The sequence below is a fragment of the Oncorhynchus nerka genome, linkage group LG11, assembly GCF_034236695.1.
Source record: "Oncorhynchus nerka isolate Pitt River linkage group LG11, Oner_Uvic_2.0, whole genome shotgun sequence".
Classification (NCBI taxonomy): domain Eukaryota; kingdom Metazoa; phylum Chordata; class Actinopteri; order Salmoniformes; family Salmonidae; genus Oncorhynchus; species Oncorhynchus nerka.
In genome coordinates this window covers 55,695,072-55,721,458 of record NC_088406.1, presented here as the reverse complement: position 1 = coordinate 55,721,458, position 26,387 = coordinate 55,695,072, and the positions used below count along the sequence as shown (strand labels likewise).

At 44.6% G+C, this 26,387-nt stretch overlaps 2 protein-coding genes across 2 annotated transcripts in view; one reads left to right on the top strand and one right to left on the bottom strand.

Moving 5' to 3' along the window:
- The window catches only part of LOC115137179 (coagulation factor X-like), a 29,594-nt gene extending 14,899 nt beyond the window's left edge, over nt 1-14,695 (top strand). The window contains exons 3-8 of the mRNA XM_029673311.2: nt 7,203-7,227; nt 7,345-7,458; nt 11,273-11,407; nt 12,739-13,004; nt 13,403-13,517; nt 13,648-14,695. Of these exons, the coding sequence (XP_029529171.1) occupies nt 7,203-7,227; nt 7,345-7,458; nt 11,273-11,407; nt 12,739-13,004; nt 13,403-13,517; nt 13,648-14,213 (1,221 nt within the window). The 3' untranslated portion in view covers nt 14,214-14,695. The remainder of the gene's footprint in view (nt 1-7,202; nt 7,228-7,344; nt 7,459-11,272; nt 11,408-12,738; nt 13,005-13,402; nt 13,518-13,647) is intronic.
- A 377-nt stretch (nt 14,696-15,072) lies between these two features.
- LOC115137178 (protein IWS1 homolog) overlaps nt 15,073-26,387 on the bottom strand; it is a 29,494-nt gene continuing 18,179 nt past the window's right edge. The window contains exons 11-17 of the mRNA XM_029673309.2: nt 22,744-22,873; nt 22,519-22,636; nt 22,085-22,196; nt 18,569-18,628; nt 17,043-17,099; nt 16,826-16,937; nt 15,073-15,802 (exon numbers count right to left, since the gene is read on the bottom strand). Coding sequence (XP_029529169.2) covers nt 15,677-15,802; nt 16,826-16,937; nt 17,043-17,099; nt 18,569-18,628; nt 22,085-22,196; nt 22,519-22,636; nt 22,744-22,873 — 715 coding nt within the window. The 3' untranslated portion in view covers nt 15,073-15,676. The remainder of the gene's footprint in view (nt 15,803-16,825; nt 16,938-17,042; nt 17,100-18,568; nt 18,629-22,084; nt 22,197-22,518; nt 22,637-22,743; nt 22,874-26,387) is intronic.

Genomic DNA, 26,387 nt, shown 5'->3' with positions numbered 1-26,387 from the left:
CACTTTGTTTAAGGAGAAGTAACATGCAGTGAAAACAAATATTAAATTTTAACTTTTAAACTTGAACTGAGTAAAAACTCTAAATATGTGATTGCACAGTAATGTTCACTTGTTTGAGGTTGAGGGTGATACTTGGTGGTGTCCCATCTTTTCCACAAGTTCATCAATGTTCGGGGTAAGGCTCTGAGCTGAAGAAATCCTCAGAATTGAGTGGAGGTGTTCAGCAGTAAGTCGACTTCTGTGTGATGTTTTGTTCAGGTTCATCAAAGAAAACAGTTGTTCACACAGGTATGTGCTGCCAAACATAGACAACGTTTGAGCAGCCTGGATGCGCAGCTGGGGCATTGTGCCGGGGAGGAAACGGGCGAACTCCGCAGCACCCACTGCCGCATATTTTGCCCTCAGTGCATCATTGCATTGGAGGTCAATCAACTCCATTTGGAGGTTTGGTGGTGAGCTTTCCACGTCAACAGCAAATGGGTTACCGAGCAGTTCCAACCTGCTTTTTGTGCTTCAAAGTCAGCAAATCGGCGTCGAAAGTCAGCGGCAAGCATACCTATTTTATCAGCCAACTGTGTGCTCGGGAACGCACTGGTAGAGAGCTTCTCTTTCATGGTCTGGCAGCTGGGAAAGTGGCTCAAATTTTCTTTCCGCATCTGCGTCTCCCACAGAGTCAGTTTGGTTTTAAATGCCTTCACTGTACTGTACATATCAGAGATGACACGATCCCGACCCTGCAGCTGCAAGTTTATTGCATTCAGATGACTCGTAATGTCACACAGAAAAGCCATTTCACACAGAAACATTTCGTCTCGGAGTTGTGTTGTGTCTTTCCCTTTGCTGTCCAAGAACAGACAAATCTCCTCACGAAGCTCGAAACATCTTTGAAGCACCTTTCCCTGGCTTAGCCATCGCACCTCTGTGTGATAAGGCAAATCACCATGCTCCGTTTCTAACTCCGTCAGAAATGCCTTGAACTGGCGGTGATTCAAACCTTTGGCTCTGATAAAGTTAACTGTGCGCGTGATGATGCTCATTACATGCTCCATTTTCAAGGCTTTACCGCACAACGCTTCCTGGTGTATGATACAATGATAAGCTGTCAGCTCACCTGTCGCGTTTTCCTCTTGCATCTTTTCCCGTATCTTCGCCACCAGTCCGCTCCTGTGTCCACACATCGCAGGTGCTCCGTCGGTTGTCAAACCCACGAGTTTTTCCCAAGGCAGCTCCATCTCATTTACACATCTTGACACCTCTTCATACAAATCATGCCCCGTAGTTGTGCCATGCATAGGACGTAAAGCCAAAAACTCCTCTGTCACGCTTAGGTTGGAGTCCACTCCGCGGATGAAAATTGACAACTGGGCAATGTCAGAAATGTCGGTGCTCTCATCCACAGCCAAGGAATATGCAATAAAATCTTTTCCCTTTTTCACAAGCTGCTCTTTTAGATTGATGGACAACTGGTCTACTCTCTCGGCAATGGTGTTTCTGCTCAGACTCACATTTAAAAAGAGTTGCCTTTTTTCTGGGCAAACTTCGTCACAAACTTTAATCATGCAGTTTTTGATGAAATCCCCCTCCGTAAATGGCCGGGCTGATTTAGCGATCTCTTCTGCCAAAATAAAACTGGCCTTGACAGCAGCCTGGCCTTGTGATTTGGCTTTTTTGAACAGAGCCTGTCGAGATTTGAGGCCTCGTTTTAATTCCTCTGCCTTTTGTAGCCTTTGTTCCATGTCCATATTCTTGTTTTTGTCCGCGTGTTTCGTTTCATAATGTCGTCTCAGATTATACTCTTTCAGTACCGCCACACTTTCTCCACACAGAAGACACACAGGTTTTCCAGCTACCTTCGTGAACATATACTCCGACTCCCACCTTGTTTGAAACCCCCGGTTCTCAGTATCCACCTTCCGTTTTGCCATTTTTGATGGGTATCTGAAAGTTAATTTTACTGTGATGCTGACGACTGCTGTGCCAATAAATATTGAAATGAAGCAGCCTACTGCTCGGTGCGTCACCTTTGCATTGTGGGAAATGTAGTATTGGTGCGTGTAAAAGATCTGCGGGCTGCCGGCTTGCTGCGGGCCGGTTCTAATAATAAATCAAGATCATCCCAGGGGCCGTAAAAAACCTTCTTGCGGGCCGGATGTGGCCCGCGGGCCTTGACTCTGACATATGTGTTGTAGAGCATGAACCTACAAGAACGGGCCACCACCTTGATGTTAGTTGAGAACGGCAGGGTGTTGTCCAGGATCACGCCAAGGTTTATAGCGCTCTGGGAGGAGGACACAATGGAGTTGTCAACCGTGATGGCGAGATCATGGACTGGGCAGTCCTTCCCCGGGAGGAAGAGCAGCTCCGTCTTGCCGAGGTTCAGCTTGAGGTGGTGATCCGTCATCCACACTGATATGTCTGCCAGACATGCAGAGATGCGATTCGCCACCTGGTCATCAGAAGGGGGAAAGGAGAAGATTAATTGTGTGTCGTCTGCATAGCAATGATAGGAGAGACCATGTGAGGTTATGACAGAGCCAAGTGACTTGGTGTATAGCGAGAATAGGAGAGGGCCTAGAACAGAGCCCTGGGGGACGCCAGTGGTGAGAGCGCGTGGTGAGGAGACAGATTCTCGCCACGCCACCTGGTAGGAGCGACCTGTCAGGTAGGACGCAATCCAAGCGTGGGCCGCGCCGGAGATGCCCAACTCGGAGAGGGTGGAGAGGAGGATCTGATGGTTCACAGTATCGAAGGCAGCCGATAGGTCTAGAAGGATGAGAGCAGAGGAGAGAGAGTTAGCTTTAGCAGTGCGGAGGGCCTCCGTGATACAGAGAAGAGCAGTCTCAGTTGAATGACTAGTCTTGAAACCTGACTGATTTGGATCAAGAAGGTCATTCTGAGAGAGATAGCGGGAGAGCTGGCCAAGGACGGCACGTTCAAGAGTTTTGGAGAGAAAAGAAAGAAGGGATACTGGTCTGTAGTTGTTGACATCGGAGGGATCGAGTGTAGGTTTTTTCAGAAGGGGTGCAACTCTCGCTCTCTTGAAGACAGAAGGGACGTAGCCAGCGGTCAGGGATGAGTTGATGAGCGAGGTGAGGTAAGGGAGAAGGTCTCCGGAAATGGTCTGGAGAAGAGAGGAGGGAATAGGGTCAAGCGGGCAGGTTGTTGGGCGGCCGGCCGTCACAAGACGCGAGATTTCATCTGGAGAGAGAGGGGTGAAAGAGGTCAGAGCACAGGATAGGGCAGTGTGAGCAGAACCAGTGGTGTCGTTTGACTTAGCAAACGAGGATCGGATGTCGTCGACCTTCTTTTCAAAATGGTTGACGAAGTCATCTGCAGAGAGGGAGGAGGGGGGAGGGGGAGGAGGATTCAGGAGGGAGGAGAAGGTGGCAAAGAGCTTCCTAGGGTTAGAGGCAGATGCTTGGAATTTAGAGTGGTAGAAAGTGGCTTTAGCAGCAGAGACAGAAGAGGAAAATGTAGAGAGGAGGGAGTGAAAGGATGCCAGGTCCGCAGGGAGGCGAGTTTTCCTCCATTTCCGCTCGGCTGCCCGGAGCCCTGTTCTGTGAGCTCGCAATGAGTCGTCGAGCCACGGAGCAGGAGGGAGGACCGAGCCGGCCTGGAGGATAGGGGACATAGAGAATCAAGGGATGCAGAAAGGGAGGAGAGGAGGGTTGAGGAGGCAGAATCAGGAGATAGGTTGGAGAAGGTTTGAGCAGAGGGAAGAGATGATAGGATGGAAGAGGAGAGAGTAGCGGGGAGAGAGAGCGAAGATTGGGACGGCGTGATACCATCCGAGTAGGGGCAGTGTGGGAAGTGTTGGATGAGAGCAAGAGGGAAAAGGATACAAGGTAGTGGTCGGAGACTTGGAGGGGAGTTGCAGTGAGGTTAGTGGAAGAACAGCATCTAGTAAAGATGAGGTCGAGCGTATTGCCTGCCTTGTGAGTAGAGGGGGAAGGTGAGAGGGTGAGGTCAAAAGAGGAGAGGAGTGGAAAGAAGGAGGCAGAGAGGAATGAGTCAAAGGTAGACGTGGGGAGGTTAAAGTCGCCCAGAACTGTGAGAGGTGAGCCGTCCTCAGGAAAGGAGCTTATCAAGGCATCAAGCTCATTGATGAACTCTCCGAGGGAACCTGGAGGGCGATAAATGATAAGGATGTTAAGCTTGAAAGGGCTGGTAACTGTGACAGCATGGAATTCAAAGGAGGCGATAGACAGATGGGTAAGGGGAGAAAGAGAGAATGACCACTTGGGAGAGATGAGGATCCCGGTGCCACCACCCCGCTGACCAGAAGCGTGGTGTGCGAGAACACGTGGGCGGACGAAGAGAGAGCAGTAGGTGTAGCAGTGTTATCTGTGGTGATCCATGTTTCCGTCAGTGCCAAGAAGTCGAGGGACTGGAGGGAGGCATAGGCTGAGATGAACTCTGCCTTGTTGGCCGCAGATCGGCAGTTCCAGAGGCTACCAGAGACCTGGAACTCCACGTGGGTCGTGCGCGCTGGGACCACCAGATTAGAGTGGCCGCGGCCACGCGGTGTGGAGCGTTTGTATGGTCTGTGCAGAGAGGAGAGAACAGGGATAGACAGACACATAGTTGACAGGCTACAGAAGAGGCTACGCTAATGCAAAGGAGATTGGAATGACAAGTGGACTACACGTCTCGAATGTTCAGAAAGTTAAGCTTACGTAGCAGGAATCTTATTGACTAAAATAATTCAAATGATACAGTACTGCTGAAGTAGGCTAGCTGGCAGTGGCTTACCACCTGGGGGCGGCCGGTCAGGAAGACAAGAATCCAGTTGCAGAGGGAGGTGTTTAGTCCCAGGGTCCTTAGCTTATTGATGAGCTTTGAGGGAACTATGGTGTTGAACGCTGAGCTGTCATCAATGAATAGCATTCTCACATAGGTGTTCCTTTTGTCCAGGTGGGAAAGGGCAACGTGGAGTGCAATAGAGATTGCATCATCTGTGGATCTGTTGGGGCGGTATATGCAAATTGGAGTGGGTCTAGGGTTCCTGGGATGTGATATTGATGCCATAACCAGCCTTTCAAACCCCTTCATGGCTGCAGACGTGAGTGCAGGTGTGCGGGTCGGTAGTCGTTTAGGCAGGTTACCTTAGTGTTCTTGAGCACAGGGACTATGGTGGTCTGCTTAAAACATGTTGGCATTGCAGACTCGGACAGTGAGAGGTTGAAAATGTCAGTGAAGACACTTTCCAGTTGGTCAGCGCATGCTCGCAGTACACGTCCTGGTAATCCGTCTGGCCCTGCGGCCTTATGAATGTTGACCTGTTTAAAGGTCTTACTTACATCAGCTGCGGAGAGTGTGATCACACAGTCTTCCGGAATAGCTGGTGCTCTCATGCATGTTTCAGTATTATTTGCCTCGAAGTGAGCATAGAAGTAGTTTAGCATGGTCTGGTAGGCTCGTGTCACTGGGAAGCTCTCGGCTGTGCTTCCCCAGTTAATGTTCCGTTGGTCCTGATATGACGAGCGTCAGAGCCGGTGTAGTGCGATTCAATCTTAGTCCTGTACTGATGCTTTGCCTGTTTGATGATTCATCGAGGGCATAGTGGGATTTCTTATAAGCATCCGGGTTAGAGTCCCGCTCCTTGAAAGCGGGACTCCAACTCCACACTTTAGCTCTGTAATCCATGGTTTCGGTTTGGGGTATGTACGTACAGTCACTGTGGGCACAGCGTCATCAATGCACTTATTTGATGAAGCCAGTGACTGATTGGTGTACTCCTCAATGCCATCGGAAGAATCCCGGAACATATTCCAGTCTGTGCTCGCAAAACAGTCCTGCAGCTTAGCATCTGCGTCATCTGACCACTTCCTTATTGAGATAAGCAGGACGTACCAGTGACTTAGTTAGAAATCAGGAGGATATAGTTGTGGTCAGATTTGCCAACTGGAGGGTGAGGGAGAGCTATGTACGCGTCTCTGTGTGTGGAGTAAAGGTGGTCTAGAGTTTTTTTCCCTCTGGTTGCACATTTAACATGCTGGTATAAAGAGGTAAAACGGTTTTATGTTTCCGTGCATTAAAGTCCCCTGGCTACTAGGAGTGCCTCCTCTGGATGAGCATTTTCTTGTCTGCTTATGGCCTTATACAGCTCTTTGAGGGTTGTCTTAATGCCAGCATCGGTTTGTGGTGGTAAATAGACATCTACGAAAAATACAGACTCTCTTGGTAAATAGTGTGGTCTTACAGCTTATCATGAGATACTTTACCTCAGGTGAGCAAAACCTTGAGACTTCCTTAATATTAGATTTCGTGCACCAGCTGTTATTTACAAATAGACACAGACTGCCACCCCTGGTCTTACCGGAGGCAGCTGGTTCTGTCTTGCCGATGGATTGAAAACCCAGCCAGCTGTAGGTTATCCATGTCGTTGTTCAGCCATGATTCGGTGAAACATAAGATATTACAGTTAATGTTCCGTTGGTCCTGATATCCAGAAGAGTAGCAGAAACATTATGTACAAAATAAGTTACAAAAAACGCAAAAAAACAGAGAATAGCACAATTGGTTAGGAGCCCGTAAAACGGCAGCAATCTCCTCCAGTACCGTCAATTCGATTTGGACCACTGTTGCTGGACTTTCCTCAGTTTAGCCAGTCAGTCATCGAAGTGAGAAAGCCTCTTTCAATAGAGCATTAGTTAGAGCAACTAGGTAGTTATGACTGTGTTAACTGAAAACTCAGCTACGCGGAGTAGCAGACTGAGGGCAGTTTTCATTTCCACTAAAGCGATTCTGCGAATTCAGCATAAGTTCCATCCCCATTCGTTTACAACAAGGGTACGCAGAGAAATGTGCGTGGAATTTTGGGAAGGTGAGCAACGAGAACCCTGCTAGCTAAGCAGTTGAAAAATGTAAAATTGCTAATTTTTTCAAGTGTGTTGGAGTGAAGCCTTGTCAAGAGGCTTAAGCGCTTATGGCAGATAAAAAATAATGAAATAAAACCTCAATGTAGCCTATAGATATGCACAGGAATTCTACATTTTTTATACAATGCTTTCTCTTTATTCACCCACCGGCCTGCCTAAACCCGCCTCGCAGCAGGTGATGAGTCAACCCACGCATCACTAAACCACATGTTAAAGCAAGGTGTAACCGGGCCTTAAATGACAAGGATAGTCAGAGGAGTAGGCTCATAAAGCTCAAAAGAACATTCACACTGACTGTATCCCTTTGGTCTTCTCTTACAGGTGGAGTTTTGGTATAGATATAAGAGTGAGTATGGTATTGCGTCATTAGATTATTTTCAGTTATTTAAAAAACTGCATCAAAAATCCACAGTCACTTAAAAGGAACGCTTGTGATGAGGTGTCTCTATGAATTGTGAATTAGATCTGAATCCGTGCCACTACAACCCATGTAAGAATGGAGGAATCTGCACAATCGATCGGGATGGATACCTCTGTCTGTGTCCCCCACGCTACGATGGGAAAACCTGTGCAATAGGTATAGTTTTACTCAATCATAATAGGGGTGGGAGGGGTTGGAAACTTTCCGGAAGTTAAGCCCTGGAATTTGGGGAATTTTGCTTAAATTCATTAAAAGAAGTTAGCTTACAGTGAATGTTTTTTGTTGGATACACATAAGGCAAATCTAGGTCTTGTGGTATATTTTGGTTAAACTATCCCCAATTCAATGGAATTGCAACCCTCTGCATGCACAGTGCATTCTTCCATCACATGTACAGCTGATTCTCAAGATCTTGCACACTAATGAGCCCACACTACTACACTGTCTGAGCAAAGGACTACAGGCTTTCTGGTAAGTTTTGATTACAATACTGGGTGGGGTGAATATATTTTATATGAAATACATGATTTTTTGTTAACTAGTAAATAGTAGCCTACAGCAAAGTGTGTTTAAATAATTTTTTACTTGTTCTGCTTGTTAGTTTTTGCGACCATGTGGGTTTTTATCTTGCTTGAGCCTGCTAACTGAGTGTCAATTCACCTGTTTCCATACATGTTTCATTTTAAAACATGTATCTTACAAAGGAGTTGTTTAATCTAATAGCTTAACTATTTATCTGTACATGGAATTGTATTTGGTTATTTTATATTTTTTGTGAATTTTAACCCTTTTTTCTCCCCAATTTCATGGTATCCAATTGTTAGTAGCTACTATCTTGTCTCATCGCTACAAGTCCTGTACGGGCTCGGGAGAGACGACGGTTGAAAGTCATGCGTCCTCCGATACACAACCCAACCAAACCGCACTGCTTCTTAACACAGCGCGCATCCAACCCGGAAGCCAGCTGCACCAGTGTGTCGAGGAAACTCCGTGCACCTGGCAACCTTGGTTGGTGTGTGATGAGACAAGGATATCCCTACCGGCCAAACCCTCCCTAACCCGGACGACGCTAGGCCAATTGTGCGTCACCCCACGGACCTCCCAGTCGCAGCCGGTTATGACAGAGCCTGGACGCGAACCCAGAGTCTCTGGCGGCACAGCTGGCGCTGCAGTACAGCGCCCTTAACCACTGCGCCACACTGGAGGCCTATTTGGTTATTTTTTACTCATTTTTTTCTAATCTTTACAGAAAAATGCCACGGGCACTATCTGATGTGTGGAGACATTTCACTGCAGCTAATGTAGAAGGAAAAGCGGTGTACATTTGCAAATACTGTGCCAAATCATATGTGAAGAATGCAATAAAGATGCAGAATCATCTGGCCAAGTGCATAAAGATCCCTCAACACTCACAACCTCTGACAAAAGTTCCTCTACTTCTATTCGAGGTGAAAATTATGAATCAGACGCCTTATCGATAGCAACAGCTCATGGAATCAGAAGTTTATTTTGATTAATGTCTTGCTCGAGCTGTGTATGCAACTGGTTCACCTCAGGTGCTCACAGGCAATGTCTATTGGAAGAGATTTCTGAATGTTCTTTTCCCAGCATACACCCCTCCTTCAAGCAGACATGCTTTATCTAAAAATGTAATGGATGTAGAGTTCAAGTGAAGGTCAAGCAAATCATAGAAAAAGCAGACTGAATGTAAATCTGATGGGTGGTCGAATGTTTGTGGGCAAGGAATAATTTCGTATTTTTTTCCTTCATTTAACTAGGCAAGTCAGTTAAGAACAAATTCTAATTTTCAATGATGGCCTAGGAACAGCCTGTTCAGGGGCAGAGCGACAGATTTGTACCTTGTCAGCTCGGGGGTTTGAACTTGCAACCTTCCGGTTACAAGTCCAACGCTCTAACCACTAGGCTACCCTGCCGCCCCAATTAACTACACCCCTTAACCAGTATTCTACAAGAGCACAGACACAAGGGACAGACACACCGGTCTCTACATTGCAGATGAGCTGAAGGCAGTCATCAATGACCTTGGACCACAGAAGGTATTGCACTGGTGACAGACAATGGTGCGAACATGAAGGCTGCTTGGTCTAAAGTGGAGGAGTCCTACCCTCACATCATACCCATTGGCTGTGCTGCTCATGCATTGAATCTGCTCCTAAAGGACATCATGGCACTGAAAACAATGGAGAGCCAAGGAAATGGTTATCAAGTTATAGCAGCAATCTACCTCACCAAGCAAAGTGTCTTTTCTATCTACTTCACTGTTGCTCCAAGCAGAGGAAACTGCAGTTCTGAAATACATCAAAAAGTGGGAAGACTTTTGCCTGAAGCCAATACATGCCGCAGAGTACATGTTGGATCCCAAGTATGCTGGCAAGAGCATCCTGTCTGGTGCAGAGATCAACACTGTCTCGCCACCTTGGCCTGGATGAGGGCAAGATTCTTGGCAGTCTGGTTAAGTACACGTCCAAGCAAGGGCTTTGGGATGGAGATGCAATTTGGCAGTCGTGCCAACATATTTGGGGCGGCAGGTAGCCTAGTGGTTAGAGCGTTGGACTTGTAACCAGAAGGGTGCAAGATCGATTCCAGAATTGTTCTGCCCCTGAACAAGGCAGTTAACCCACTGTTTCTAGGCTGTCATTGAAAATAAGAATTTGTTCTTAGCTGACATGCCTAGTTCAATAAAGGTAAAAGAAAATCTCATCAGTTGGAAGGGACTTTGTGGATCTGAGGCTCTTTCCCTTGTTACCTCCAACATCAGCCGCCTCAGAGCGCAACTGATCCTTGTTTGGGAACACACACACACATCCTCAACAAGGTTGGACAGTGAAGATGAGGCCTCAGTTTGGTGTTCAAGAGGTGGACATTAAGTTCAATCCAGGGAGAAGACAACCAAAGCTTTAGTTTCTAGTGTATCATTTTACCGATGTATGTTGAAAACATTTTTGGGAGATACAATGGATCATTGTTGTTCAGTGAAATCATTGCATGTGAAGAGTCAACTAATTTAATTAAAGTTCAATTCGTAACTAAATTGTTATTTTATTTCTATTGTAAGGATTTAATCATTTTCAATTATGTCTACTTAAGTAGAAAGGTTTATGTTTCGGTTTCCATGTGATATGGTAAATATAACTAATGCAAAAAACATACATTTAAACGGTATTAACATTCATTTGCATATATTTCCATTAATTCCCACCTCTGAATATTCCCCAAAATGTGCAACCATAGTCATAATACATCTGTGTTTTCCTGTAATGATAGTCTAGAAACTAAAGCTATAGACCTATAAAAACTCTCACTTCCTGAGTTACAGGACCCTGGCCCTCCCAGTCATAGCCTGGAATCCACACTGAGTATTGCTCTGCTACAGTACTGGTGCCGTTCATACTGGAGATTCCACCACAGAGGAAGCTGGTGGGAGGATCTATAGGAGGCTGGAATGGAATAAATGGAACGGTATTAAACAGATCAAATGTATGAAAATTACATTTGACTCAGTTCCATTTATTCCATTCCAGTCATTACAATGAACCTGTCCTTTTATTTAACCATAGCGCCTCCCACCAGCCTCCTCTGGTCGACAACCATTGTACGACACGGAGGATTCTTTTGTGAATGTGACTTCACCGCATCCACTTACAACAGTTGTTGGAAAACCACTTGCAGAACGTACTTTACATTCACATTTTACTCACATACAGTTAAGGGAAAACCAACATATTAATAAACAATAGAATTGTGACGTCTAATAAAAAACCTAGCTAGCAAACTAATTACTGTACTTATAGGAAATATTTATAAGCTATTTTTTATTGACACTGTAGGACCCCTTCAGGTTTCAAATGACCACCTTAAAAGACAGCTAAATGCCTGCTCAATAAAATACAATTAAGGAGTCAATTCTATTCTACTCTTCTAATACCAGAACTTTGCTCTGTTCCTCCAGAGGTGTTTGAGTGCCAGTTTAAAAATGGAGGCTGTCTGCATTACTGCACCAACCAGGAGCGCACCACAGAGGTCCAGTGCAGCTGTGCAGAGGGTTATCAGTTAGATGAGGATGGCAAGACCTGCTCTGAAACAGGTAGACTAAGCACTGAAAAACATAGTGCCAGTCAAAAGTTTGGACACACCTACTCATTCAAGGGTTTTTATTTATGTTTTACTATTTTCTACATTGTAGAATAATAGTGAAGACATCAAAACTATGAAATAACATATGGAATCATGTAGTAACCAAAAAAGTGTTAAATCAAAATATATTTTCTATTTTAGATTCTTCAAAGTAGCCACCCTTTGAATTGATGACAGCTTTGCACACTCTTGGCATTCTCTCAACCAGCTTCATGAGGAATTATTTTCCAACAGTCTTCCAACATATCCTGAGCACTTGCTTCTCATTCACTCTGCAGTCCAACTCATCCCAAACCATCTCAATTCGGTTGAGGTTGGGTGTTTGTGGAAGACAGGTCATCTAATGCAGCACTCCACTCTCCTTGGTTAAATAGCCCTTACACAGCCTGGAGGTGTGTTTTGGATCATTGTCCTGTTGAAAAACAATTGATAGTCCCACTAAGCACAAAGCAGATGGGATGGCGTATCACTGCAGAATGCTGAGGTAGCCATGCTGGTTAAGTGTGCCTTGAATTCTAAATAAATCAGACGGTGTCGGGGTGCTTTTCTGGTGACACTGTCACACCTCCTCCATGCTTCACAGTGGGAACCACACTTGCAGAGATCATCCGTTCACCTACTCTCTTCTTCTTATTGGTGTCCTTTGGTAGTGGTTTCTTTGCAGCAAATTGACCATGAACACCTGATTCACGCAGTCTCCTCTGAACAGTTGATGTTGAGATGTCTTTTACTTGAACTCTGTAAAGCATTTATCTGGAGGTGCAGTTAACTCTAACTTATCCTCTGCAGCAGAGGAAACTCTGGGTCGTCCTTTCCTGTGGCGCTCCTCATGAGAGCCGGTTTCATCATACCGCTTGATGGTTTTTGCGACTGCACATGAAGAATAGTTCTTGAAATTTTTCAGATGACTAAGACATGAAGTCAGTCAATGATAGACTATTGTTTCTCTTTGCTTATTTGAGTTGGTCTTTTACTAAATAGGGCCATCTTCTGTATACCACCCCTGCCCTTGTCACAACACAATTGATTGGCTCAAACGCATTGATGACAGTAATTCCACAAATGAACATTTAACAAGGCACACATGCTGAGTGTACAAAGCTGTCAAGGAAAATGAAAATATCTTTTGATTTGTTCAACACTTTTTTGGTTACTACATGTCATTTCATAGTTGACGTCTTCACTATTATTTTACAATATAGAAGATAGTAAAAAGAAAAACGCCTGAATGAGTAGGTGTCAAGTCAATGTGATGGTTATACTGTACATTGTCATTGCCAGTGGCGTTCCCTTGTGGGAAGAAGCAGAGTGAGGCTTCGCTGCGCCGCTCTCTACTGGACGAGTCCGTGCCCTTCACCCCGACCTTCCGCCACTCTGACATGAACCTCACCAACACCACGGAGGGGGAAAGGAACTCGACCTCCACCCTACTTGCGATTAACTCAACCCAGCCAGGGAGGAACAGCACCGAGTACATGGAGGACATTAATGAAGACACCCGGATAGTAGGAGGGCAGCTGGAGAGGCAGGGAGGAAGCCCATGGCAGGTAGGCCTACAACACACAGGGCTAAAGGGGTGGTAAGCAGGGTCGTGTTCAGTAGGCACAAATTGAAAGAAACAGTCCAGAACAAAGTGAAATGGTGGAGGGGGGAGTAAGTGTGCTGGAGGCAGTGGTTTTAAAAACTGCATTGTCGTGGTCTAAGAAACATATTGCAGAAATGTAGAAAATTGTAAAAGTGAGGCCCCTGAATAAGTCCAATGAGTAAGTTTTTGTATCTGGTTACAAGGTGGTTTTCTATGGCGTGTCCTACTGACAGAACCGTGGAAGGCGTCAGTGGCACTGCAGGCACTAATCTCATAAATCATAGGGCATGTAGTGTATGATGATAATAGTGTTTGTGGCATACCTCTAATACTAGTTCTACCTGTTCCATGACCCTGCAGGTCATGCTCTGTAGGGAGGATGGATATGGCTTCTGTGGGGGAACTCTGATCAGTCAGCGCTGGGTGGTCAGTTCCGCACACTGCATGCATAAAACCCCTCACCATGTGACTATCGGTGAGACTATGTGATCCCGTGTTTAGAAGTAGTGAGCACACTGTTGAATGCTCCAGCAGTTTGAATTGAGTGTAACATGTCGATCATGATGATCCACTGTGCCTGTTTAAACTGTCTGTCTGATTTACAGGGGACTATGACAAGCAGCGTCCCGACCCAGATGAGCAGAAGATTAAGGTGGCCAAGGTCGTCATCCACCCTCACTTCCACGACTACACCTTCGATAGCGACATTGCTCTAGTCTACCTCTCTTCCCCCGTGGTGCTGAGCCCTGTGGCGGTACCCGCCTGCCTTCCCAATGGTCAGCTGGCCAGCCATCTCCAGCGGGAGGATGTGAGGGGCATGGTCACAGGCTGGGGCGCCACACAGTACCTGGGGCACTCCTCACGCTTCCTGAGGAAAGTCACTCTGCCCGTGATCGACCAGCAGAAGTGCATCGGCTCCACAGAGCAGGTCATCACGGACAACATGTTCTGCGCGGGCTACCTGGAGGCCAGCTTGGATGCCTGCAGTGGGGACAGTGGGGGTCCCTTTGTGGTCAACTACCGCGGTACCTGGTTCCTCACAGGGGTGGTGAGCTGGGGGGAGAAGTGTACCACCAAGGGGAAGTATGGCATCTACACCCGGCTAGGGAACTACCTGCACTGGATACAAGATACTATAGAAAGGCAGGTGCATAACAGTACACATAAATGAGGTGCAGCTCGGAGACGATCCCAATTCATTCCCTACCCCTTGACCCTTCAATGATTGCAGCTCTGATTATCTGAAGGGTCTGGATAGGTGCAAGCAGTTTAGTGGTGACCTTTACTATATTGCTGACACACCTGCAAAGATCGAAGGGTTGGGGGACAAGGGTAAGGCCCAAATTGGGAGCGCTGATGATGAATTCCAAGTCAAACCCTAGCCCCAACAAGGTATTAGCAATACAGTAATAGCTTGTAATTGACCTCTGAGGGAATTTTAGGATACATCCAATCCTTTCAGATTTACAGAAATGCCTGAGTGCATTATGAAATATAAATTGCACCTGGGGTGAGTTCAGGAGAATACAATGCAACAATATGTTTAGATAAATGCATTTTGAAGACCGGATTTTCTGTCATGATGTAAAATTGGGAATCATGTCAGCTCAATTCATTGCATTATTCTGACTGTTTTAAATTCACTGAACATGACCCTGGTGCTTCAGTTACCTTATTTCATTTTATTGTGAATAACATAATTTACACACAAACTGTGCACATTATTAACCAGGTAAGATTTGGTTCTGAGAGCACTTGATCAGTTTCACCGCCCCATTTACATTTTTTCCCCCAAAGCATCAAGTTTTAGGGCTGTTAAATGGAGTTTGTTGGAGTGTTTCATGAAAGTACATAAGTTGCCACTAGCAATAAGTAGTTTGAATTATTTCAAACTACTTATTGTGCATTAAAGTGATAGTTCACTCCAATCAATGTATCATGTTTTTAAGACATCAACAGTGGCCAAATGAGATTGAGAGGAATCTAGCTCAAGGCCATAGGTAACGTTTCAAATAAAGACGACCTAGAGATCTGGTGAAACCCTCTTTATTATGAAAGTAACTTCGGAAACAACCGGCACACAGTCAAGACATACAGGCAGCTCCTACGTCTGTACAGCTTCTTCAGAAACAAAGTAAAACAAAGGCCTAACGTACATTCAATACAGAGCATGGAAAATCCGCGCTATAGAAATTTAAGGCCAACGTTCAGTATACGCTGCATGTCGACACAACTGGAAATTACCTTAAAATCGTGCTATAACAACAATCTTCCACACTCCGTATTGAATCTCTAGAGGACCGAAGGCCAACCAGACGGTGAAGCCACACCACTATCATACATTCAGGCTGGCCTGAGGGGGTTTGACGATAGCATGGTCTCATCTATGTGCTTCAGCAAACCGCTTTGACCATCGTCATGCACCATCGTCAAGTTAGAGGAGTTGGCTAAAGCACACAGAACTGGGATCCGGGCCCTAATCAAATGATTTAAATAATTGCATCCTTCCATCCTCCCTTCCTTGGAATAATCACAGCTCTGATATTATTAGATCAGTAAAAGCTATGTATTGAAAGCTATGCTTTCAACCTAGCCGAAAAAGGTTAAAAAGAAAAGAAAAAGAGAACATTTAAATCAGAGGGGCATCCGGTTGCCCTGGACGCTGATCTTCACCGCGTGGCCCGTCTTCGTCATACGCTTTATGTCAGCGAAGCGACGCAACTGTTTGTCCACCCGTGAAATACCCTTCTTAACCGGGGCCTGGGAGACAGAGGGAGGAAAGGATTACAAAAGGAGAGACAGGAAAGTGGAACTACTCTGTCGCAAACAATCACCAAAACACAGTGCGTCTTTGCCACAATATTGGACAGTGGTAGTACCACTACAAGCCTAGCGAGCAAGGTTATCGACACACACACACACACTCGCATCAAATTTGGAATGTTCTGTCGATCTGATATTTCTCATTAAGTTTCGTAACCATAGTATTTAAAACTCTGAACACTAAGTTGATTAGGAACACATTCCCACCATGCTGGGCACAAACTCAAGCAACAATGGTATAGCCAAATGTCTTAAAACCAGGGAAGTTCAAATGTCACAGCTCAAACAGTGTAGTACTGTGTGTTATGTTTTAAACAGGGGATTCATTCATTCATTCATTAGGCGGCTGGGCAACAGTGTGCAGAACCGTTTGAATTGGTAAGTGGTGGGATGGTTGCTCTCCAGTCCACACTGCACACAGTGGCCCTGGGTAGAAGCTTACCCTCTCTCATTCTCAACCTTCACCATTAGTGGGGGTAACAATTAACTGACCTAAGATCAGTTTCTATGGGCAACTTTGTCCAACCAAGGACCAGCAAAAGACATGCAGGTGGCACTTACTGCCCCGTGTGGTGACAGTAGGAATTACAGGGGCATGCCATTGCCATCCACATTGATCTTCACCGCTGTGATGCGCCGCTGTGACCTCTGCTGGGCGATGCGACGTTTGTGCTTTTCCAATCGGCTTATCCCTTTCTTAATGCTCGTCTACAGTCGGGAACCAATCACATTCAGCTCCTTACCGATGCCCACGTCATGTATTGACAAAACATCTAACAGACCCAGTTCAGTCACAACTAAGGTAACTTAGCAAAAATGACCTAGAAACGGTTATGTCCGGAATCAAGGATTTCAGGTTGGAGAAGAAAATAGGTCTGATTTATACAGTTAAAAGAAATGGGAAAACTATCCTTTCTCCTCCCTTCTCCCAGGCAGACAGCTGGACGGACAAACACTCACTGCTCTGGACTCGCTCTCCACGTTCCATTTGGGCCGCACAACGTAGTCCTTGTTGGATGGCATGGGCACCCTGGCCCGGGCACAGAACCCAGGGTCGCCTGGGCGCAGAGCTCTGTCGGGCAACAAACACAGGAGGGGTGTCAGCAAAGAGCAACACAGACAACAGACTCAGACACACACACACACACAACATGTGAACACCTAGGTCACTACTCACTTCTCTTCTCCCGTCAGCACTTTCTCCAGGTCTCTATGAGGAGTCTGTCCCCCTGAGCTGTTGAAAGAGAGAGAGAGAGAGGGAGAGCGAGATGGGAAGAGAGACAGAGTCTGAGTGACCACTGACTGACCTGGCCACACACAGTTAACAAACAGTAAGGGTGCAGCTAGCACTCTGCACACTGGTCTTAACACATGCCGTTACTGCCACTTTCCTGTTCAAAGGTTAGTGTTTGAGAATAGTAGCAAAGACGGTACAGTATGAAGATGGGCAGAAACTGCTTCATCGATAAAAATCCCTGATCATGCTTGTAAGCGATGTCATGGTGACATTGGCTAGCTAAGCTCATGCGCAGAAACACGTCATCGGGTCTAACGGTCGTCTTGCGCCGAACTGCGCATGTGCTGCATGTCATATCAAAAGGCACTCCTTTGATATGTTGTTTTTGACTCAAATTAAAACGTGTCCGTTGGTCACTTTCACAAGGTTGAAGTAATAACTACTTAAGACATTGGCTCAAATCTAGGTTGTGCCTTTATATTTCAAGAAAATTATCAACTAAGGAAGAATTTTCCCCCTTCTCTCATTGACTTCTCAAACACCAAACCCCGGCCTGGTTTGCTTGGACAGTTTGGCAAGCGTTCCCGGGAAGTCTCAAGATGTTGCGCCTCTGGGTTTCGAAACGCTACGGTGATTATATACTCAGAAAACATTTTGATAGATGACTGTAAATCGCCCCCCCCCTATTGGCACTGCTTTGGTGGAATTACCCGCTCTGTCGAGAGTACATTACTCTCGAGTTGTGTATATAACATTTAATGAAATGGGTTATAGCAAATTTACTCTGAATGTCACTCATGTACTGCCCTGCTGTGTGCTGCCCGGACTGACTCAGTTCTTTAGGTCCTAAAATAAGTGTCTCAATAAAGCATTGAACTCTATCAACACACAATGCACACCCAAACAAAACGTACTGGCTACATACAGGCTATATGAAGAAACACCAAAAAAACTAAGATGTTTATTCCTGAACTGGAGAGAGATGTCATTTGAAGAGCAAGAGGATATGACGTACACAGAGGTTAGGGTTAAAAGGTCAGCGGGGGGGGCAAATGGCCAGACAACCTTCACTGCTAACTGGAGGAAGCGATCTATAGCTATACTCTGCTTTGTGCCAAGATCGAAGCCCTGGCCCAGTGACGCGTTTTAGCTTCTGACAGACATGGTAAGAGTTACAACAGCAAACACTGATCCAACACGGTTAAAATTAAGAGAATCTCCCACACAAACAATACGCTTACAAAGAAGCCTGTCTAACCCTCAACACTGCTCAAAATGAAGCCATACTCACAACAAAGCCTCAGTAACTCGAGGCTCAATCTGACTCTTCTACCATCATTCATACCAACACCTATCATTGTCTCTGGGGAAAAAACATCACCAGATATAACAACCTGGGGGGGTTGAAAATCTGACTGCAGCCAAAGTCACTCCTGTGTCGGAGCAATCATGCAACCACACTGAACCTGAGTTGCTGCGGGGAGAAGACATCCGGTTCCTTGGACCTCTCCACCTTTTGGGGCTGACTGGGGATGGGGGGGGGGGGGTACGTTGGGAAGTAGACAAGTCATGGAGAGAGAGGGGGATTTGACAAAGATGAGCAGAGTGACACAGTGAAATGAGGAGTGTGAGGACTGAAAAGTAGATGAAGAGGACAGGCAGGGGGAATAGATAGGAACAGTGGGACAATGAGCTGGAAAGGGTGGGAGGGGGCTGGTTGGAGTGAACAGACCATGTCTACTGGGATCACACGAGACAACTGCATGCATGTGTTTAAGGGGGTATATTGTATAACAAGTGAGTGTATGTGTGGGACATCAATGAGTGTGTGTTGGAGTTTCCATTCCCTGCCTTCATTTGCTGGAACAAAATGAAGCCGACAAAAATGGCCGGGAGAAACAAAATCCCATTGCAAAATAATGCGTTTTATTAATTGATGAAAATACCAGTTGACGTAAATACATATGACAGTCTCGCTTATCGGTCTATAGGTTCATTTGCATAATTTAGTGGAATTAAATTGGCCTGTGTGTATTTCCATTAGTATCTTATTCATCCAACTATCACAGCCTATATTGTGCAGGATTTCTCCTGCAGCTCCCCAGCTGGAGTAAAACCTGCTTTTATAATAAACCCATTTACTGCGCAACAATTCTAAATGCAATGGCCTGTTTAAAACCCTTTTGGTGCACGGTTGAAAAAGGACTACTATTTTTATTTCTCAACTAGTAATTGAAGCACAACTATTTACCATTCAAGTGCAGGAAACATGCTATCAGCGCATCACCCACCAATTCACAATATGAGCTAGAGGCAGTGTGCATTATGAAAACATACTTAATTGTTTGAAACCTGAATTTATTTCATATTTTGATGTATGTCTTACCTTGCTTCAAGCATAGAAACTTGGGAGGAAATTATTTTATAAAGCCTTCATAGGCAGTGCCTGAGTTTCAAGTTGAGGGAAGCAAGCAATTTATCCTACCATTTCTACCATTCTGCGTGCTAGTTTTGATTTTGATAGGAGCATTTTCGTGGAACATTTTCATTGGAATAATAATGTTTTCGTTCCTTAAAATCATTGTCAAGTGGTTAATCATAAAAATCGGAATTAAAATTATATAAATCTGAAAGTTAAAAGTAAACTAATGAGAGTTCACCAGCCTCTGCCATATGGACACATTGATACATCTTGATCCATTGGCAGCTGAAGAAATGAGCGCATGGAACTCATAGCCTATAGGACAATGCAGCAGTAGGCCTAGAACTTCCATTGCTCTTTCACACAGAGGATTGGTGATTATCGAGGGGGAGACCGTTGATAAGATAATTCAAAATAGCTTACTGTGAGGAACTATAATTGTAATATATTATCATTCGCAATGGATGTTAAAAAAAAAAGGTGCATGTACTTCCTCAACATTATGGAGGACAGAGATACCAGACATCCTCATCACTCAAATGGAGCACTACAAACAAAAGACAATGAAAAAATGGATACATCTCATAAATTATGGTTATATAATAAACCGTGTAACCTTAGCAGGTAGTGAACTCCGTGAACAACATTTCAACTTCGAGAATGGTAAAATGACTAATTAATAGAAAATAAATAACAGGGCAAACAAGATACACAATGAAACAATTGCCATCAACTAAATAATAATACTCGAGACACTATCGGGACACATATTTGAGATGCTTTTCACTGACAGCCGCAACTCAATAATCAGCTAGGGCTATTGCCAGGAGCGCTATCCAAACTGCTTGTGATTTGAAACAATCCACAGCTATTTAAAATTAAAATTAAAATGATAATGAGCCTCCATTCAAAACTTTTGTGAAATATCACAGCACCGCTGAAAAATACATGGCAAATAGAAATCAAAACTGGATGGTGTTCAGAGATGGATGGGAGAGTTGAGCGAAGCGTAATGTTGGGATATACAAATAACAAAAGATTATACACATTTTATAGACACAGTATATATTACATTCAGTGCATTAGGAAAGTATTCAGACACCTTGACTTTCCATTTTGTTATGCAACATCGTTATCAAAAACATTTATCAAATCTACACACAATACCCCACAATGAAAAAGCAAAAACAGGTGTTTAGAAATGTTGGCAAATGTATTTAAATAAAAAACTGAAATACACATTTACAAAAGTATTCAGACCCTTCCCTCAGTACTTTGTTCCAGCACATCTGGAAGCGATTACCGCCTTTAGTATGATGCTATAAGCTTGGCACATCTGTATTTGGAGAATTTCTCACATTCTTCTCCGCAGATCCTCTCAAGCTCCGTCAAGTTGGATGGGGAACTTTGCTGCACAGCTATTTTCAGGTCTCTCCAGAGATGATCGATTGGGTTCAAGTACGGGCTCTGGCTGGGCCACACTCCTGCGTCGTCTTGGCTGTGTAGCTTAGGGTCGTTGTCCTGTTGGAAGGTGAACTTTCACCCCAGCTTGAGGTCCTGAGCGCTCTGGAGCAGGTTTTCATCAAGGAGCTTTATGTACTTTGCTCCGTTCATCTTTTCCTCGATCCTGACTAGTCTCCGAGACCCTGCTGCTAAAAAACATCTCAGCATGATGCTGCTACCACCATGCTGTACCGTAGGGATGGTGCCAGGTTTCCTCCAGACGCTTGGCATTCAGGCGAAATAGTTCAATCTTGGTTTCGTCAGACCAGAGAATCTAGTTTCTTAAGGTCAGAGTCTTTAGGTGCCTTTTGGCAAACACAGAGGCACTCTAGAGCTCTGTCAGAGTGACCATCAAGTTCTTGGTCACCTCCCGTCTCCCCTGATTGCTCAGTTTGGCCAGGCAGCCAGTATGAAGAAGAGTCTTGGTGGTTCCAAATTTCTTCCATTTAAGAATGATGGAGGCCACTGTGTTCTTGGGGACCTTCAATGCTGGAGAAATGTTTTGGAACCCTTCCCCAGATGTGTGCCTTGATACAATCCTGTCTCGGAGCTCTAGGAACAATTACTTGGACCTCATGGCTTGGTTTTTGCTCTGACATGCACTGTCAACTGTGGGACCTTATATAGACAGGTGTGTGCCTTTCCAAATAATGTCCAATCAACTTAATTTACCACAGGTGGACTTCAATCAAGTTGTTGAAATATTTCAAGGATGACCAATGGAAACAGGATGCACCTGACCTCAATTTCGAGTTTCATATCAAAGGTCTGAATACTTATTTAAATAAGGTATCCGTTTTTTTGTTTGTAATAAATTTGCTAAATTTTCTTTAAAATACTATTTTCGCTTTGTCATTATGGGGTGCTGAGGGTTGTTTCTTTTTTAAATCCATTTTAGAATAAGGCTGTAACGTAACAAAATGTGGAAAAAGTCAAGGTGTCTGAATACTTTCCGGAGGCACTGTAGGTTCAGAACAAAAAAAAAATCTTTCTGGTCACGTTTTCCAGCTCTACAATGTCCTAATGGAAACCCCGGGGTGTGTGTGCGCACATTTACCTGAGGCGTCTTTTTTGCGGCATTTGCTGGTCGAGGTCTCTCTGTTGTCTCTCCTCGCGCGTCATGCCCTTGTAGTTAGATGTCAGGCCAAAGATGGGCCTGGACCATTCATCTGTACAGACACAGGAAGTAGCAATACCAAATACTCGAGCAATAACACCAACAGTCAAACAAACAAACCTCTACACAAATCTCTACAGAGGGGCTGTGTCCCATTGCTACATGCTAACTAGAAGCTGCTGGAACTTGGGGAAAAAACAACGCTATGAAACAGTTGAGTGAAAATGAGAGGATTTTTAAAACCCTTTAATGACCTAATTCATTCTTTACTTGACTCAGTCAGACAATACCTGGTCAGCTATTACTTCAGCCAAACGCACATTATTGAATGCACATTTTATATGTTTTTGAGTATAGGTATGTAGGGGACTTACTGATGAGTTTGAGAGCGAGGTCCTTGTTGGGGCGCGACTCCTTGGGGTGTTTGTATAGGAACATGACGGCTCGACCTATCCCGCTGTGTTTGAGAGTCTCCTGACTCACACTGGGGAGCTGGGGGGGAGAACGGACAACCATTTGAAAACACAGGTCTTTATAAAGATTAAAAACCATGGTGATGTCTGGGCGGGGGTTGCGGAAATGGAATCCCTAGCACTTACTTCCTGGAGGATCTTGAGGAGATCCTCTCTGATTTTGAGGGCCGGAAGACTCTTATCTGGCAACGGGCCGATCCACTCCTTGATAGCCGACATCACCCCGCTGTCGATGAACGTCTCCTTAAGGTCTTGCCTGAACGCACACACACGTCAGACCATATACGCATCCAAAAGACCAAATCACCTAAGTGCTATATGTAAACTCAATGGTACAACATTTTTAATTAAACTCTAAATCATTCAGTCAGAGTTATATATATAAAACACACACATACAGTTGAAGTCGGAAGTTTACATTCACTAAGGTTGGAGTCATTAAAACTCGTTATCAACCACTCCACAAATTTCTTGTTAACTAAAGTTTTGGCTAGTCGGTTAGGACATCTACTTTGTGCATGACAAGTAATTTTTCCAACAATTGTTTACAGACAGATTATTTCACTTATAATTCACTGCGTCACAATTCGAGGTGTACCTATTTCAATGCATACCTTCAAACTCAGTGCCTCTTTGCTTGACATCATTGGGGAAATCAAAAGAAATCAGCCAAGGAAAAAAAGCTGAAATAAATCACTCTACTATTATTCTGACATTTCACATTTTTAAAATAAAATTGGTGATCCTAATTGCCCTAAAACAGGGAATTTTGACTAGGATTAAATGTCAGGAATTGTGAAAAACTGAGTTTAAATGTAATTGGCTAAGGTGTATGTAAACTTCCGACTTCAACTGTACGTACACCTATACTCATACAAACACATATACACACACAGTACCAGTCAAAAGTTTGGACACACCTACTCAAGGGATTTTTTTTTTTTTTTTAAACTATTTTCTACATTGTAGAATAATAGTGAAGACATCAAAACTACGAAACAACACATATAGAATCATGTAGTAACCAAAAAAAAGTGTTAAAGAAAACATTTATATTTTAGATTCTTCTAAGTAGCCACCCTTTGCCTTGATAAAGGCTTTGCACACTCTTGGCATTCTCTCAACCAGCTTCACCTGTAATGCTTTTCCAACAGTCTTGAATGAGTTCCCACATTTGCTGAGCACTTATTGGATGCTATTCATTCACTCTGCAGTCCAACTCATCCCAAGTTGGGTTGAGGTCAGATGATTGTGTAGGCCAGGTCATCTGATGCAGCACTACAATCACTCTTCTTGGTCAAATAGCCCTCACACAGCCTGGAGATGTGTTGGGTCATTGTCCTGTTGAAAAGGAAATGATAGTCCCAACGAAGCGCAAACCAGACGAAATGGCGTATCGCTGTGGTAGCCATGCTGAATAAGTGTGCCTTGAATACTAAATCAATCACAGACAGTGTCACCAGCAAAGCACCCCCACACCATCTCCATGCTTCCCAGAGAGAACCAGACATGCAGAGATCATCCATTCACCTACTCTGCGTCTCACAAAGACACAGCGGTTATAACCAGAAATCTCAATTTTAGACACATCAGACCAGAAGGACAGATTTCCACCGGTCTAATGTCCATTGCACATGTTACTTTGTTCAGGCAAGTCTCTTCTTATTATCATTGTTGTCCTTTAGTAATGGTTTCTTTGCAGCAATTTGACCATGAAGGCCAGATTCACACAGCCACCTCTGGTTGATGTTGAGATATGAGTGTTAGATGAACTCAAGCATTTATTAGGGCTGCAATTTCTGAGGTGCAGTTAACTCCAATGAACTTATCTTCTGCAGCAGAGGTAACTCCGCTGCAGAAGATAAGTTCATTAGAGTTAACTGTCCAAAGTCACTTCTATGCTCTCTTCAAGGCAAGCAACACTGAGGCATGCATGAGAGCATCAGCTGTTCCAGACGACTGTGTGATCACGATCTCCGTAGCCAACGTGAGTAAGACCTTTAAACAGGTCAACATACACAAGGCTGCGGGGCCAGACGGATTACCAGGACGTGTGCTCCGTGCATGTGCTGACCAACTGGCAGGTGTCTCCACTGACATTTTCAACATGTCCCTGATTGAGTCTGTAATACCAACATGTTTCAAGCAGACCACCATAGTCCCTGTGCCCAAGAACAAAAAGGCAACCTGCCTAAATGACTACAGACCCGTAGCACTCATGTCTGTGGCCATGAAGTGCTTTGAAAGGTTGGTCATGGCTCACACCAACACCATTATCCCAGAAACCCTAGGACCCACTCGAATTTGCATACCACCCAAACAGATCCACAGATGATGCAATCTCTATTGCACTCCATACTGCCCTTTCCCACCTGGACAAAAGGAACACTTGTGAGAATGCTATTCATTGACTACAGCTCAGCGTTCAACCCCTTAGTACCCTCAAAGCTCATCACTAAGCTAAGGATCCTGAGACTAGACACCCCCCTCTGCAACTGGATCCTGGACTTCCTGACAGGCCGCCCCCAGGTGGTGAGGGTAGGTAGCAACATCTGCCACGCTGATCCTCAACACTGGAGCCCCCCAGGGGTGCGTGCTCAGTCCCCTCCTGTACTCCCTGTTCACCCACGACTGCATGGCCAGATCACCGACAACGACGAGACAGCCAATAGGGAGGAGGTCAGAGACATGGCCGGGTGGTGCCAGAATAACAACCTATCCCTCAACGTAACCAAGACTAAGGAGATGATTGTGGACTACAGGAAAAGGAGGACCGAGCATCCCCCCATTCTCGTCGACCGGGCTGTTGTGGAGTAGGTTGAGAACTTCAAGTTCCTTGGTGTCCACATCAACAACTAACTAGAATGGTCCAAACACACCAAGATAGTCATGAAGAGGGCACAACAAAGTCTATTCCCCCTCAGGAAACTAAAAAGATTTGGCATGGGTCCTGAGATCCTCATAAGGTCCAACAACATCGAGAGCATCCTGACTGGTTGCATCACTGCCTGGTACGGCAATTGCGCGGCCTCTGACATTGTTCACCTAATACATTTTTTGCACTATTGGTTATAGCCTGTAAGTAAGCATTTCACTGTTGTATTCAGCGCACGTGACAAATAAACTTTGATTTGATCTCTAGGTCTTCCTTTCCTGTGGCGGTCCTCATGAGAGCCAGTTTCATCGTAGTGCTTGATGGTTTTGGTAAGTTCTTGAAATATTCCAGATTGACTGACCTTCATGTCATAAAGTAATGATGGACTGTCGTTTCTCTTTGCTTATTTGAGCTGTTCTTGCCATAATATGGACTTGGTCTTTTACCAAATAGGGCTATCTCCTGTATACCACCCCTACCTTGTCACAGCACAACTGATTGGCTCAAACTCATTAAGGAAAACATTCCACAAATTGACTTTAACTAGGCACACCTGTTAATTGAAATGCATTCCAGGAGACTACTTCATGAAGCTGGTTGAGTGAATGCCAAATGCTGTCATCAAGGCAAAGTGTGGCTACTTGAAGAATCTCGAATATAAAATATATTTTGATTTGTTCAACAGTTTTTTGGTTACTACATGATTCCATATGTTATTTCATAGTGTTGATGTCTTCAATATTATTCTACAATGTAGAAAAGAGCAAAAATAAAGAAAAACCCTGGAATGAGTAGATGTGTCCAAACTTGACTGGTACTATAAATACACACACCAAGTATACAGTAAACATTAAGAACACCTGCTCTTTCCATGACAGACTGACCAGGTGAATCT